Raw genomic sequence first — 12,937 nt, forward strand, 5'->3', positions numbered from 1 at the left:
GACTGCTGCCCTGGCCAGCACATTCTCCAGATCTCTCACCAACTGAAAATGTCTGGTCAATGGCGGCCAAGCAAGTGGCTCGTCACAATACACCAGTCACTACTCTTGATGAACTGTGGTATCGTGTTGACGCTGCATGGGCAGCTGTACCTGTACATGCCATCCAAGCTCTGTTTGACTCAGTGCCCAGGCATATTAAGACTGTTATTACAGCCGGAGGTGGTTGTTCTGAGTACTGATTTCTCAGGATCTATGCAGCAAAATTGCTTGAAAATGTAATCACATGTCAGTTCTAGTATAATATATTTGTCCAATGAATACCCATTTATCATCTGCATTTCTTCTTGGTGTAGCAATTTTAATGGCCAGTAGTGTAGATGTGTATGTCCATCACTCACTTACAGAAATAATATACTCTCATCACTGAAGACAACAGAGTGCCATTTCACCATCCAGTCAACTCCATCAGAGTTGCCATGCTTGGTGGTGTCATGGTTTCATTTGCTGTCTGGCCACAGACACACATGTTCTTAGTCCTGCTGCAAATCGTGTAAATCATGGAATTCTTTTAGCTAAGTCATTATGGTTTGAGGGGGGCAGTGCACAAATGGTTTAATTCATACTTAACTGGAAGACTGCAGAAAGTTGAAATAAGTGGTTCATGTAATGTTAAATCAACTGCTGAATCCTCAAACTGGGGGGCTATCAAGTACGGGGTCCCACAGGGTTCGGTCTTAGTTCCTTTACTGTTCTTGATATACATTAATGACTTACCATTCCACATTGATGAAGATGCAAAGTTAGTTCTTTTTGCTGATGATACAAGTTTAGTAATAACATCCAAAAACCAAGAACTAAGTGACGTATTTGTAAATGATGTTTTTCACAAAATTATTAAGTGGTTCTCAGCAAATGGACTCTCTTTAAATTTTTATAAAACACAGTATATACAGTTCCCTACAGTAAATGGCACAACTCCAGTAACAAATATAGACTTTGAACAGAAGTCTGTGGCTAAGGTAGAATTTTCAAAATTTTTAGGTGTGTCCATTGATGAGAGGTTAAACTGAAGGCAACACATTGATGGTCTGCTGAAACGTCTGAGTTCAGCTACATATGCTATTAGGGTTATTGCAAATTTTGGTGATAATGATCTCAGTAAATTAGCTTACTATGCCTACTTTCATTCACTGCTTTAGTATGGTATCATATTCTGGGGTAATTCATCGTTGAGTAGAAAAGTATTCATTGCTCAAAAATGTGTAATCAGAATAATTGCTGGAGCCCACCCACGGTCATCCTGCAGACATCTATATAAGGATCTAGGGATCCTCACAGTAACCTCACAGTATATATATTCACTTATGAAATTTGTTGTTAATAATCCAACCCAGTTCAAAAGTAATAGCAGTGTGCATAGCTATAACACCAGGAGAAAGGATGATCTTCACTATGCAGGGTTAAATCTGACTTTGGCACAGAAAGGGGTAAATTACGCTGCCACAAAAGTTTTTGATCACCTACCAAACAGCATCAAAAGCCTGACAGATTGCCAACCAACATTTAAAAATAAATTAGAAGAATTTCTGGATGACAACTCCTTCTACTCATTGGCTGAATTTTTGGATATAAATTAAGGGAAAAAAAAACAACTTAAACATTAGTGTCATGCAATATTTTGTGTAATGTAATATCTTGTACAGACATCTTTTATTAACCTGACACATTCCACATCATTACGAAGTGTTGTATTCATGATCTATGGAACAAGTATTAATCTAATCTAATCTAATCTAGACAGACAGTTCCCAATGGTCCTCAGTCATACAGCAGGAGCAACACATGTCCAAATTTCTTCCTTTGATGATGCTCAGTTGGCCACCACTGCTCAAACAATGCACCAATCTCGACATGCATGTCCAAATTTCTTCCTTTGATGATGCTCAGTTGGCCACCACTGCTCAAACAATGCACCAATCTCGACATGCATCTGCACAACACAGACATCTAGAACCTGGTCTACAGGTGTGGTAATTTTCCACTGACCACTGCTGAAAGTGGGAAAATACTATACATTTTGCCCAACATGTGCAACAATCTGTAGATGTGTTTATCCAGTTGGCCGCAAGTCCACAATTCAACCCCTTCTAAATTGCTGTGGTTATTTAACAGGAAAACATGCTTGTCGGTGGGGCATGATTACATCTAAGGATGAATGTTGCAGTCACTGTTCACCTCTAAACTCAGCACAGTTGTTGTCTGAAAAGAAAAAATGGAGGGTGCACAGAGAAGCCTTCTGGGCATCATCTGGTTGCTGATGATAGTCACAAATGTATCATTAACACTACAACCCCTCATGATGCACATATTATACTTTGGTACCACTGAATGCAGTCTTCCAAGGTGTTGCATTTTTTTCTACCAGTGTAAATCTGTAAAAACCTTAAGGCATCAGTATATTCTTTATATTTATTTGTCTTTTCTTAAAACATTTCTGGAATTTTGAATTTCAGCATACTAATATGCAGTTTTACGTGTTTTTACAGGAGAGAGAGAAGCTCATTCTCACACGGATGGTTGTTTTTGAGCTGATCCAAGCTTTAAAATTCAAGACTTCCATTCCAGATTCAAACATTATAATGCTCATTAACTTTGTTCTCCAGGTAAGTAATGTTACATGTAAAATAGAGGGAAAAGTTGTGAGGCTGACTTATCTGGCAGATGGTATACTGTCTATTTACAGTTACCTTTTCTTTCTGTAACATCTTTTCCATTCTCTTTTCACTCATGAGTAACTGAAATAAAAACAACTTCTTAGTATCATGTAGCTCTTGTTTCTGCATCATGGCATGGACTCTAAGAAATACTGAGAGCATTAGAAAGGCATCCTCATCCATGACTGTTCAGTTATCACATATAGCTCAAAAATATTAGCTTTAACTGGGTCAAAGCTACCCACATTTCACTTAATAAACATCTAGCTGTGCTCTATATAACTGAGGTCAACAGACTTTAATGATCACCTTAGCACTTTCATGCCTGTGGAGTGTTCCTCAAACCATTCTTTCACAGTGTGATAGTTATGGGTTGGTACAGTTTCTTCTTGAAGATACATATCACAAAAGTGCAAATGGGACCACCACATAACTTAATAGTAGGTTCATGTGTTGTTTACCATTGTTGCAGCAACAACCCTCCATCCATACTTCAGAACCCTTCGTGCGGTGGAAAAGCTAATAACCTACGAAATTTTTGTGCTAGAGCTAGAACATTGCTGAAACAGCATGGTTCAAGACCCCAGCCTGTCACAGTTGTAAGCTGAATTTCCTCATTCTGTAGCCCAGTGGTCCACAGCTCGTGGTTGTGCGGTAGCGTTCTCGCTTCCCGTGCCCGGGTTCCCGGGTTCGATTCCCGGCGGGGTCAGGGATTTTCTCTGCCTCGTGATGATTGGGTGTTACATGATGTCCTTAGGTTAGTTAGGTTTAAGTAGTTCTAAGTTCTAGGGGACTGATGACCATAGATGTTAAGTCCCATAGTGCTCAGAGCCCTTTGAACCATTTGTAGCCCAGTGCTGCACTGCCTTGGTCACTTACATGATGGAAGGAAGGTCCCTGTCACAACAAAGCTGGGCAGAGCCACTATAAATACTCACCTCTCAGGCCCTATCAGTACCTTATCTTCAGCTAATGCTGATACCAAGACATACTCCATGCCAGTTGTCCGTCCCATGTGGGCAATCAGCTTCATCAACATCCAGCTGCACATTCCACTAGCTGATGGTCTATGAGCTGCAGATAGGCCTGATGATTCTGGGGCTCAAGCCAATGCCACCAAGAAGGGACCACCTCCAAGGTGATTTCATGTGGTTCTGGGCATCTGCAAAGGGTTCTTGGTTCAGGACCTGTACGTCAGCATACCAAATACCTGACTGACTGTCAGAGAGGCCAGCACACATGGCTGCTGCCTGTCAAACAGCTGACATTACTTTCATGTCTGCAAGGCTACACCAGCTGCTGCCATTTCACTGAGGCAACACTCCTGCAAGCATCTCATGCTCCTGTGGCCAAGCATGCCACCATGTGCTATGTTGAGCTAGCAGCTGCTGCCCAGGGGTCTCTGTATGCTTCCAAGTTGTTGCCAACAATCTCTGTACAAGTGTCTTACTGAATAAAAAATGTTATCTCTAATTGAGCTCTTTTGATTCCAGAACCACTAGTGAGAGGTCATACACATCCCGTTGACCTGCACACACCATCCTGAAACAGCCATCCTGTCCTTAATAGTATCCACATGCCTGACGCTGTTATACCGGTGACAGATAATGGTAAATAGGTTTGGAACCCCATGTCATCACTCTCATGATGATAGCTCCATAACCTGCTTGAAAAGCAACCTGTTTGTAAACAGGATGCACTGTTTGCCATGATTTCTCATAATTGCAAGCACCACCATCAGCATATTGCACCCATGTTAATCTCTGTTGCATGTGACATGTAGCAAATAGAGGGATACAAGTAGGGCAGTGTCTACTCTGACCTACAGACAGTAATTGTTTCTGAACTCTATGGCTGTTCATTGGTTTCTATTTGTTCAGCATTGAATTGGTGGGTAATGTACTTAACCTGGCATTTCTGTCTGTCATTATTATCTGTGATAGTCAATAACAACTCCTGCCATCAACATATTGTTGCGTACAGCAGCTGAGTCAGGCTGCAGCAGTTCACCCCAAATCATGATTTTCATTGCATATCCTAGGCACAATGTTATGTGAAAATATAATTACCTATATTACTTCTGAAATGGAATATCTTAGTTATTGGGCACCCACAATCTGTTTACAATAAAATGCACTGGTGTTCCATATGCACGCAGCCTGAGCTCAGTTATCAAGCTGATAGCCTGTACAATGTCTGTTGATATTCTGGTCATGTAACACTCCAAATTATTATCTTATAGGTACAATAATGATAGTGATCTTTCCCCAGCATAGTAACTATTTAATTCAATTTTTCAAAAATTTATCTTTTTCACTGAATGAATCAGTAAATTCCTACATGATGTTTCTTATACATGCACTTACCAATATTTTCACAACTTATTACTTAGACCAAGAATCATAATGTTTCAATGGTTATAATTTCCATTTAGAATCATATTTGAATGGATGCATAAATCACAAAGGTTAACTTTTTTCAAATCAATATTTTGTGCTGCCCATTTCAAAACTTTGCTAATGCTTAATTTTTCATGTTCTTAATATAAAATCAGTTCTCTCTGGTGGAAAATTCAAGCCATTTTTGTGTAGTTTCAAATCATTAATAAGTGAATTCTTGAATAAAATCAAATATCAGACAGAATCATAGCCCTTACTAAAAATAATATTCATTTAATATTCTAAGATAAGTAGGAGAAGGAAAAAATACAAAAAACAAGTGGTGCAACAAATAATTTATTCAGGCCTTAACTGATGTGGGTGCAAATTTACTTTTCAATTTTCTTCATCCCCCTGACCCTTTCTTACCCTATCCCATTCAAAAGTATGTCAATAAATGTATCTTTATAAAATCCCAAGACACAGATTTCAGTATAGAAACTGCAAATATTCTTTCAGTCCCACAAATCTCATGAAAACAAAATTAGAAAAATAAGTGGCCATATAAAGGAACATAATCAATCTTGATCATGTTGAGCACCACAGCTCTCACCAAAGTTAATGATTAATGAAAAATACCTCAGCCTTATTATTACACATTTATTGTGTTATCACTGATTTTGCTCATAGAACATCTTCAGGCTGCTAAGATGCGGCAGAGTCATGACACAAATGGTCTGGTTGTCATGTGTAATATTAAAGACCAAATCTAAACACAACATTCATAAACATTCTACTGACCACCTTGCAGAATATGGTAAGCAGGCAGAGCATATTGTGTATTGTTTACTGTACAGTAATGTTTATTATCATTGTTTTTAGATTTGGTCTTTAACATTACATATGACAAACAGACAGCACAGCTTGGCTGCCTGAAGATCTTCTGTGAATGAAACTGGTCATAACACAATAGATATTTAATAATACTGCTGAGGTGGTTTTCCATAATCATTAATAATCAATAATTCTTTCCATGCTCCACACATGAATAGAATGATAAGAAACCTTTAAAAAATTCTGCAGTAGACTCTTTGTCATTCACTTCTGTAAGCTGTGGAATGTAGACATAGATGAAGCAATACCTAATATTGAAAATAATTAGCAGTAGTTTAGTTACATTTATGTGAATGTCTTTGACTCACTTTTGGTGTCCATCTTACTACTTCAGATGTGTTCTTTCAGGATGCTGGTAGCTCATTACCAGTGAATATGTTGGTGGAACATTCCTTCCCTGTAGGCCCAGAAGGTGGTCCTGTGTACAACACAAATGCTTCAGAGTGTATGAGACATCACCTTGGAGACTCATTGGAATTCTTAGCTGACTTCCATACACTAAGCAAAGTCAAGGTAATGATGTTGATAACTGGGTAGTTATTTTTTCCTTTCTTTTCATAACACATACTTTTTTAAATTCATGTTCTAGTTTCAGGTGTTAACGTTTCAGAATAAGATCTCTATATTTCATTTGTCTCCCTTGTGTTATATAAGCTTGCTTGGCTCATTTTGCCATCACTCCATTGATATTGGCATATCTGATTTACAGTGAGGAACACACACTCTGACCAGCCAAAACATTAAGAACTGCTTAAGAGTGTGATTATCCACCTTTGGAATGCAATTCTCCAAGGGCTATCATATGAGAGCTCACACCAGCTGGAAGCATTATGGCAACTGCACACAATGAGACTGAGTGCCACTTGGTGGTGCAACAGGCTTATGATGTGGTAAGGGAAGTCTGAGGCTGAGCAGAGACAAATGGAAGTCTGAGGCTGGCCCACTCTGTAAAACAGTATAGGAGAGAATCCATGCTACATCTGATGATAGAGTTCAGTGCTGACATAGGCACAATTGCTTCAGAGTACACTGTTCATTGCACATTGGGGCTCCATTGCAGATGACATCTATGTGTCACCATGTTTACCTGACGACATCATCAGTTTGAATTTCTTGGAGTGTAGGATCATTGAGATTGGATCATGGATCAGTGGAAACATGTCACCTGTCCAGATGAATCATGTTTCTTGTTACACCAGCTCAATGGTCATGTGTGGATATGCTGTCATCAGGCAAATGGCTGTTCAAACCATGCAACGCACCATGGACATAGGCTGGTGAGGGCAGGATAACGCTATGGGGGACATACATCTTGGCATCCATGGGACCTATGGTAGTAACCCAAGACACCAAAATAGTTGTGGACTGCAGGACCATTATTGTGGATCATGTGTGTCCCTTCATGCTTGATGTCTTTCCTGATGGCAATGGCATATACCAACAATTTAACAGCCAATGTCACAAGGCCAGACCAGAATCATGCTAAAATGGTTAGTGAACTCATATTGATACCTTGGCTGCGAAATTTGCCTGGTCTGAACTTCATAGAATGCATCTGGGATTGATGAATTCTTCTCGGGTTATCAGCCGAGTGGAGTGGTGGCGTCATCTTGTCATAACGTTTTGATGAGTTTCGTACCCATCATCTTATGGCGAAGTTGCCTTCACCAGAAGATGATGGGTATGAAACTCATCAAAACGTTGCGACAAGATGATTCCACCACTTGGCTGATAAACTGAGAAGAACTTATCAGTGGAATACATCAAGAAAGAATGCAATCACATACATCTAGGATGTTACTGGGGGCCAGCTCTGCATGCACAGAACCACAAGCCCATAATTTACAGGAACTGTATGGCCTGTGCATAGACTTCTGTTGCCACATACATCCAGAAATCTACCAAGGACGTGACATGTTTATGTCATGCAAAATTTCTGCTTTATTTATTGATGTTTTTATTTGTATACTGTTTATTTAGCCTGACCAGATTAGGGCCTTAAGATTCTTTCTTACATCTGACCAGGAACAACACATACAGAAAACATTACATTACAATTACAATAATAATAATTTGCATCATCAATATAAACAATAATTGGCAACAATAATAATAGTATCACTAATAGTAATGATAAACTATTGGAGGCACTAAGAATGCTGTTGATTGTTATTACATAACAATCTCTGTTATTAATAAAAAGTAATAATTAGCAATAATAATAATAGTAACACTAATAAAATAGCGAGGCATTAAGAATGATGTTGATTAGTTTCGTACTTTAGAAGGCTCATTTGGTATTAGAAGAAGTGGAAGGGGTAATGAAAGAGGAGAAGTTTAAAATGAAAATGACAGTGGCTGTTAGTAAAGAAGAGAATTTCAATAGAGAACTCTATAGACAAGTGGTGGGAAAAGTGATGAGGAGAGAGTGACAATAAGAGTTAGCTGCAGGTAAGAGTATGGAAGAGACAGGTATTGTGGTAGAAGGTGAGTCATTAGCTGCCTTTTAAAATTTGAAAGGATTATAATTTCTCTAATAGTTTGAGGAAGGATGTTCCAAAGTCCAGTTCCTGATACAGACAGTGACTTAGAGAACACGGCAGTGTTTGGTAGTGGTACAGAGAGGATTTTACTTTGTTGTGAATGATTATTTTTTGCTGTTGTGTTCAGACAGATGTGTAATGGTTGGAGATACATAAGAAAAAGTGTAATGATTGAGAAGATGATAGAGCAAACACAGATCTCTGTGATTATTAGCATGTAGGCATTATAATTGTTTGTAAGCAGGAGTGATGTGGTCGAAATAGCATATGTCACAATTGTAACATACTCAAGCTTTCATCATCAGTTCCAGCTGGTGTGAGCTCTCAGATGATAGCCCTTGGAGAATTGCATTCCAAAGGTGGATAATCACACTATTAAGCTGTTCATTGTGTTTTGGCTGGTCAGAGTGTGTGTTCCTCATTGACAATATTGGATTGTGAAATGTTTGTATTAAAGCAGGCAATAATAACTTCACTTATCCTGAAAAAAAGGGAATAAAATTTCTAGCTTATTATTGTCACACAACAGCTGTGGTTTCAACACCTGTTCAATGCCCAGTTGCTTTAAAGTTACTGAAGATTCTTTCCATACCTACTGCATAGTTTAATACAATTTGATTTAATTAAATATAATACCAGAAATTATGTACATAACTGAGAGAAATGATATTCCACAGTTAAATACACTGTTAATTTAGATATATTTGCAAATCTGTAAATATGCAAATTGTACCTGTGAGCTCTAAAAATACATATTTGGATACATACCTTTAGAACATGAATCTAATAAGCCCTTGACAGCTGTGTCACAGGCAAATGAAAAAATAATTGCAAGATGAAGACATCACCTTGAGACACCACTGCATACTAAAAGTCAGGACTTGGTTCAGGGTTTTGATGAGTGTTGAGAGAGAGAGAAAAGAAAGAAAGAAGAGAACTGAAGTCCACATAAGCACTGTTAACTGCAAAAACGATGGGCCAGACACACTTGAGTAAAAGTCTCACATGTTATTATTATTATTATTATTATTATTATTATAAGTATTACAGGATTAATTATTAATGACAATGCTTCACTGTATTCCTGTTATCTACTGCCAAGCCTCTCTATTCAGGGCATCTGCCTTGTGCACACCCTTATTCTACGTTATTTCAATGATGTGGTCCTTCGAAGAATGTCGTGGAGTGCCACATTTATGTGTGCCAGGTTATTTCCATTCAAAAATTTTCTTTGCCCACTGATGATGTGACATACTTAACAAATGCTCATACCACTTTCATGATTTTCTTTCAATTCTATCAATCACTATTTCATTTGCCCTAATTCTAGCTCTTACTTCATCATATGATTTTTTCTCAATTCTTTATATTCTGGCACTCCTTCATAAAAAATCCATTTCCACAGCTATTAGTCTTCTTTTGAGGTCAGCACTTAAAATCTAATGTTGTGATCCACAGCATAGGACAATTTAAACAATTAGCATATCTACACTTTTATTATTGTTGTTAGAAATGTTCTTGTCCATCAAAAAGAATTCATACATTCTATTGCTTTTCCATTGTGTTGTATTCCATATTTTACTTCTGTTTTACCCAGTACACTTTTGTCAATAAATGGGCTTACATATTTAAATTTTTCTACCTGTCTCATAACTGATCCACCATTGATGTGATGTCCTTCAGCAAAGGAAGGAGGTGCAAAATACTTGTTTGACCAACACTTGAATATTGCTTGTCAGTCTGGGATCTGTACCACATAGGATTGATAGAGGAAATAGGGTAAGTCAAAAGAAGAGAAGCATGTTTCATTATAGGTTAATTTAGTAACTGAAAAAGTGTCAGGGAGATGCTCAGTCAACTCCAGTGGCAGACACTGTTAGAGAAGAGTTCTGCATCACAGTATGGTCTACTGTTAAAATTCTCACAGCGCACGTGCCTGGAAGAGTCAACCAGTATACTGCTTCCTCAGACATAAGTCTAGTGAAAAGTCTCTGAAGATAAAATCGGAAATGAACCCACACAGAGGCTTACAGCAGTCATTCTTCCTGCGAACCATTCACAGCTGGAATAGGAAAAGGGAGAAGTTTGAAATGGTGTAAACTCATACAGTTGAAAGTACATGATGCTAGAAACAAAACATTCTCAGTAAACATAGGGTTGAAAATGCATAAAAATGCATACCTTAAGAGCTACAAGCAATTTTTCATCTTCGATACTGTGAAATAAATCTCTTCTACTGCAAGTTCTTTACTTTCCATATTTTGGGAACTGGTAGTATGGAACATAACAAGAAAAAAGGTCCAGTAAACATGTGCTCTAAAATGCATTCATTAAGAGCTGTGAGCCCTTATTCATCTTTGCTACTTTGAAACACAACTCTTCTAATGATCAAGTGCTCATAACTTTTAAGGTATGTGTTTTAGAGCACATGTTTGGTGGACATTTTTTCCTTGTTTTGGTCCAAAATATGGAAAGCAAAGAACTTGCAGTAGAAGAGATTTGTTTCACAGTATCAAAGATGAAAAATTGCTCACTGCTCTTAAAGTATGCATTTTAGACCCTATGTTTACTGAGACTTTTTTGCTTCTAGTATCATGTACTTTCAACTGTATGCATTTGTGCCATTAATCAGGATACACCCTGTATATTTATTTGAAATATGCTTCCCACAGTTTTGCTCTAGGAACCATGTCATAAGCTTTTGCTAAACCTACAAAGGCAATATATAACTCCTTCCCTACTGTTATAAATTTCTCCATTAGCTGTTGTAAAATAAAGAGGTTATCTGCACAAAATTTATTCCATCTGAACCCATTCTGGCCTTCCATAATATAGTGACCAACATTCTGCCTCATTTTCTCATAGATAATTTTGCCAAATAGGCAGCCCATCACACACTAATGCCTCTGTGGCAGTTAGTTTCTCTTATAATACTCTCCTTGAAAATGGAAACCATATATGATCTTTTCCTCTCTGATGGAATTTCAGTCCCTTGGCACCAGTTATTCATAAGGGGTATTATTCTTTTCTTCAAATGGTGTCTTCCAGCTTTCAATAATTCCATGGGAATATTTCCAGGACCAAGTGATCAGACAGTCTTAGCTAACACATTTTTCACTTTCTCCGTAGTATTGGTCATATTTTGAACAGTTCCTCCAGTCTTACTTTCTTCCTCTTTTATGAACTGAGGTCTGTCTTCAATCAGAAGACCTGTATAATGCTTTTTCCCAATCCCTTAAAGGAATTAAGTTGGCAGGTGCTTTGTTTACTTTTTTCCATACCAGTAATAGTCCTCCACACTTCTATCATTTGTGATCCACCTCTTAAACTCGCAATCTGAATGGATTTCAACTCCCACATCTTCTTATTTTCTAATTTAATCCTGTTTCTTAATTCATGACTTCTCAACTGGTAATTTTGTTTGTCTTGAGGTGATTTAGTTGATAACCATTTTTTGTATAAATTCTTCTTTTCCTGTATCAACTTTTTAAGGACATCTGACATCCATGGAGGATCTTGTTTGTCTATGCTCTTGCTCTCAGCCCCAGTACCCGTAGAGCAATTTTCCTAATTGCTTGTTTAGTATTTGTCAGCTTCTGGCATCATTTTTAGTTCACACTCTAATCTTCATTCAAATAAATCCTTCATGTTGATTTGCTTCAGGTGAAAGAGTTTGTACCATGTCTACATCAGTTTCTCTTCATTGCTCTGGCTAGTCAGTTGTCCAGTTGTTGAGAGTTTACTCATAAATGGGTGTTTCACCTTTGGTAAAGCATAAGTAGTGATTAGAGTGACAGTTGATTTCCCATGTGGCTCTACAGGCTTGAATTAATGTTTTTTTTTTTATGTTTGCGTAGTAATGATGTAATCAATTAATGATTTCTGCTGTAACAAGGGTCTTTTCCATGTATATCTGTGAATATGTTATGTGAATAATATGTGTTCAGAATCCTCAAGTTATAATGCTAATATAATTCTACAAGATTGTCCCAGAACATTTTCCTCATACCTTCATGTCTTCCTACTTCTGCATCATTTACTTGTGAGCCCACTCTTGCATTAAAACTCTTACTCTTATTACATCTTGGTGGTTTTTACCTCGGTTGAGTAGGTGGTCTTATTTCTGGTAGAAGTGATCTTTTATCTGCTGTAACATATCATCATTCAGTGCATATACTCCTATCATCACAGTCATGTTATACATGACTGTGATGGTAACAATGCTTTCATATAAAAATCTATAATCCTTGATGCAAGTGCTAAGGGCTTTGTTAATTAGAATTGAAACATCTGCTTTTGCCTGTTTATGTCTATCAACTCCAGACCAAAATTGAATGAAATTCCCAAATTTCTCATTTCTTTGTCTCTTTTTTTTAGTTTCAGACAAAACAGTTATGTCCATGTTCAG

The 12,937-nt window shown here is 37.7% G+C and overlaps 1 protein-coding gene across 1 annotated transcript in view; it reads left to right on the plus strand.

Moving 5' to 3' along the window:
• The window catches only part of LOC124554918 (protein unc-79 homolog), an 859,177-nt gene that overhangs the window by 743,280 nt on the left and 102,960 nt on the right, over positions 1–12,937 (plus strand). Inside the window, exons 44-45 of the mRNA XM_047128608.1 lie at positions 2,547–2,663; positions 6,335–6,499. Of these exons, the coding sequence (XP_046984564.1) occupies positions 2,547–2,663; positions 6,335–6,499 (282 nt within the window). The remainder of the gene's footprint in view (positions 1–2,546; positions 2,664–6,334; positions 6,500–12,937) is intronic.

The sequence above is a fragment of the Schistocerca americana genome, chromosome X, assembly GCF_021461395.2.
Source record: "Schistocerca americana isolate TAMUIC-IGC-003095 chromosome X, iqSchAmer2.1, whole genome shotgun sequence".
Taxonomy (NCBI): Eukaryota; Metazoa; Arthropoda; class Insecta; order Orthoptera; family Acrididae; genus Schistocerca; species Schistocerca americana.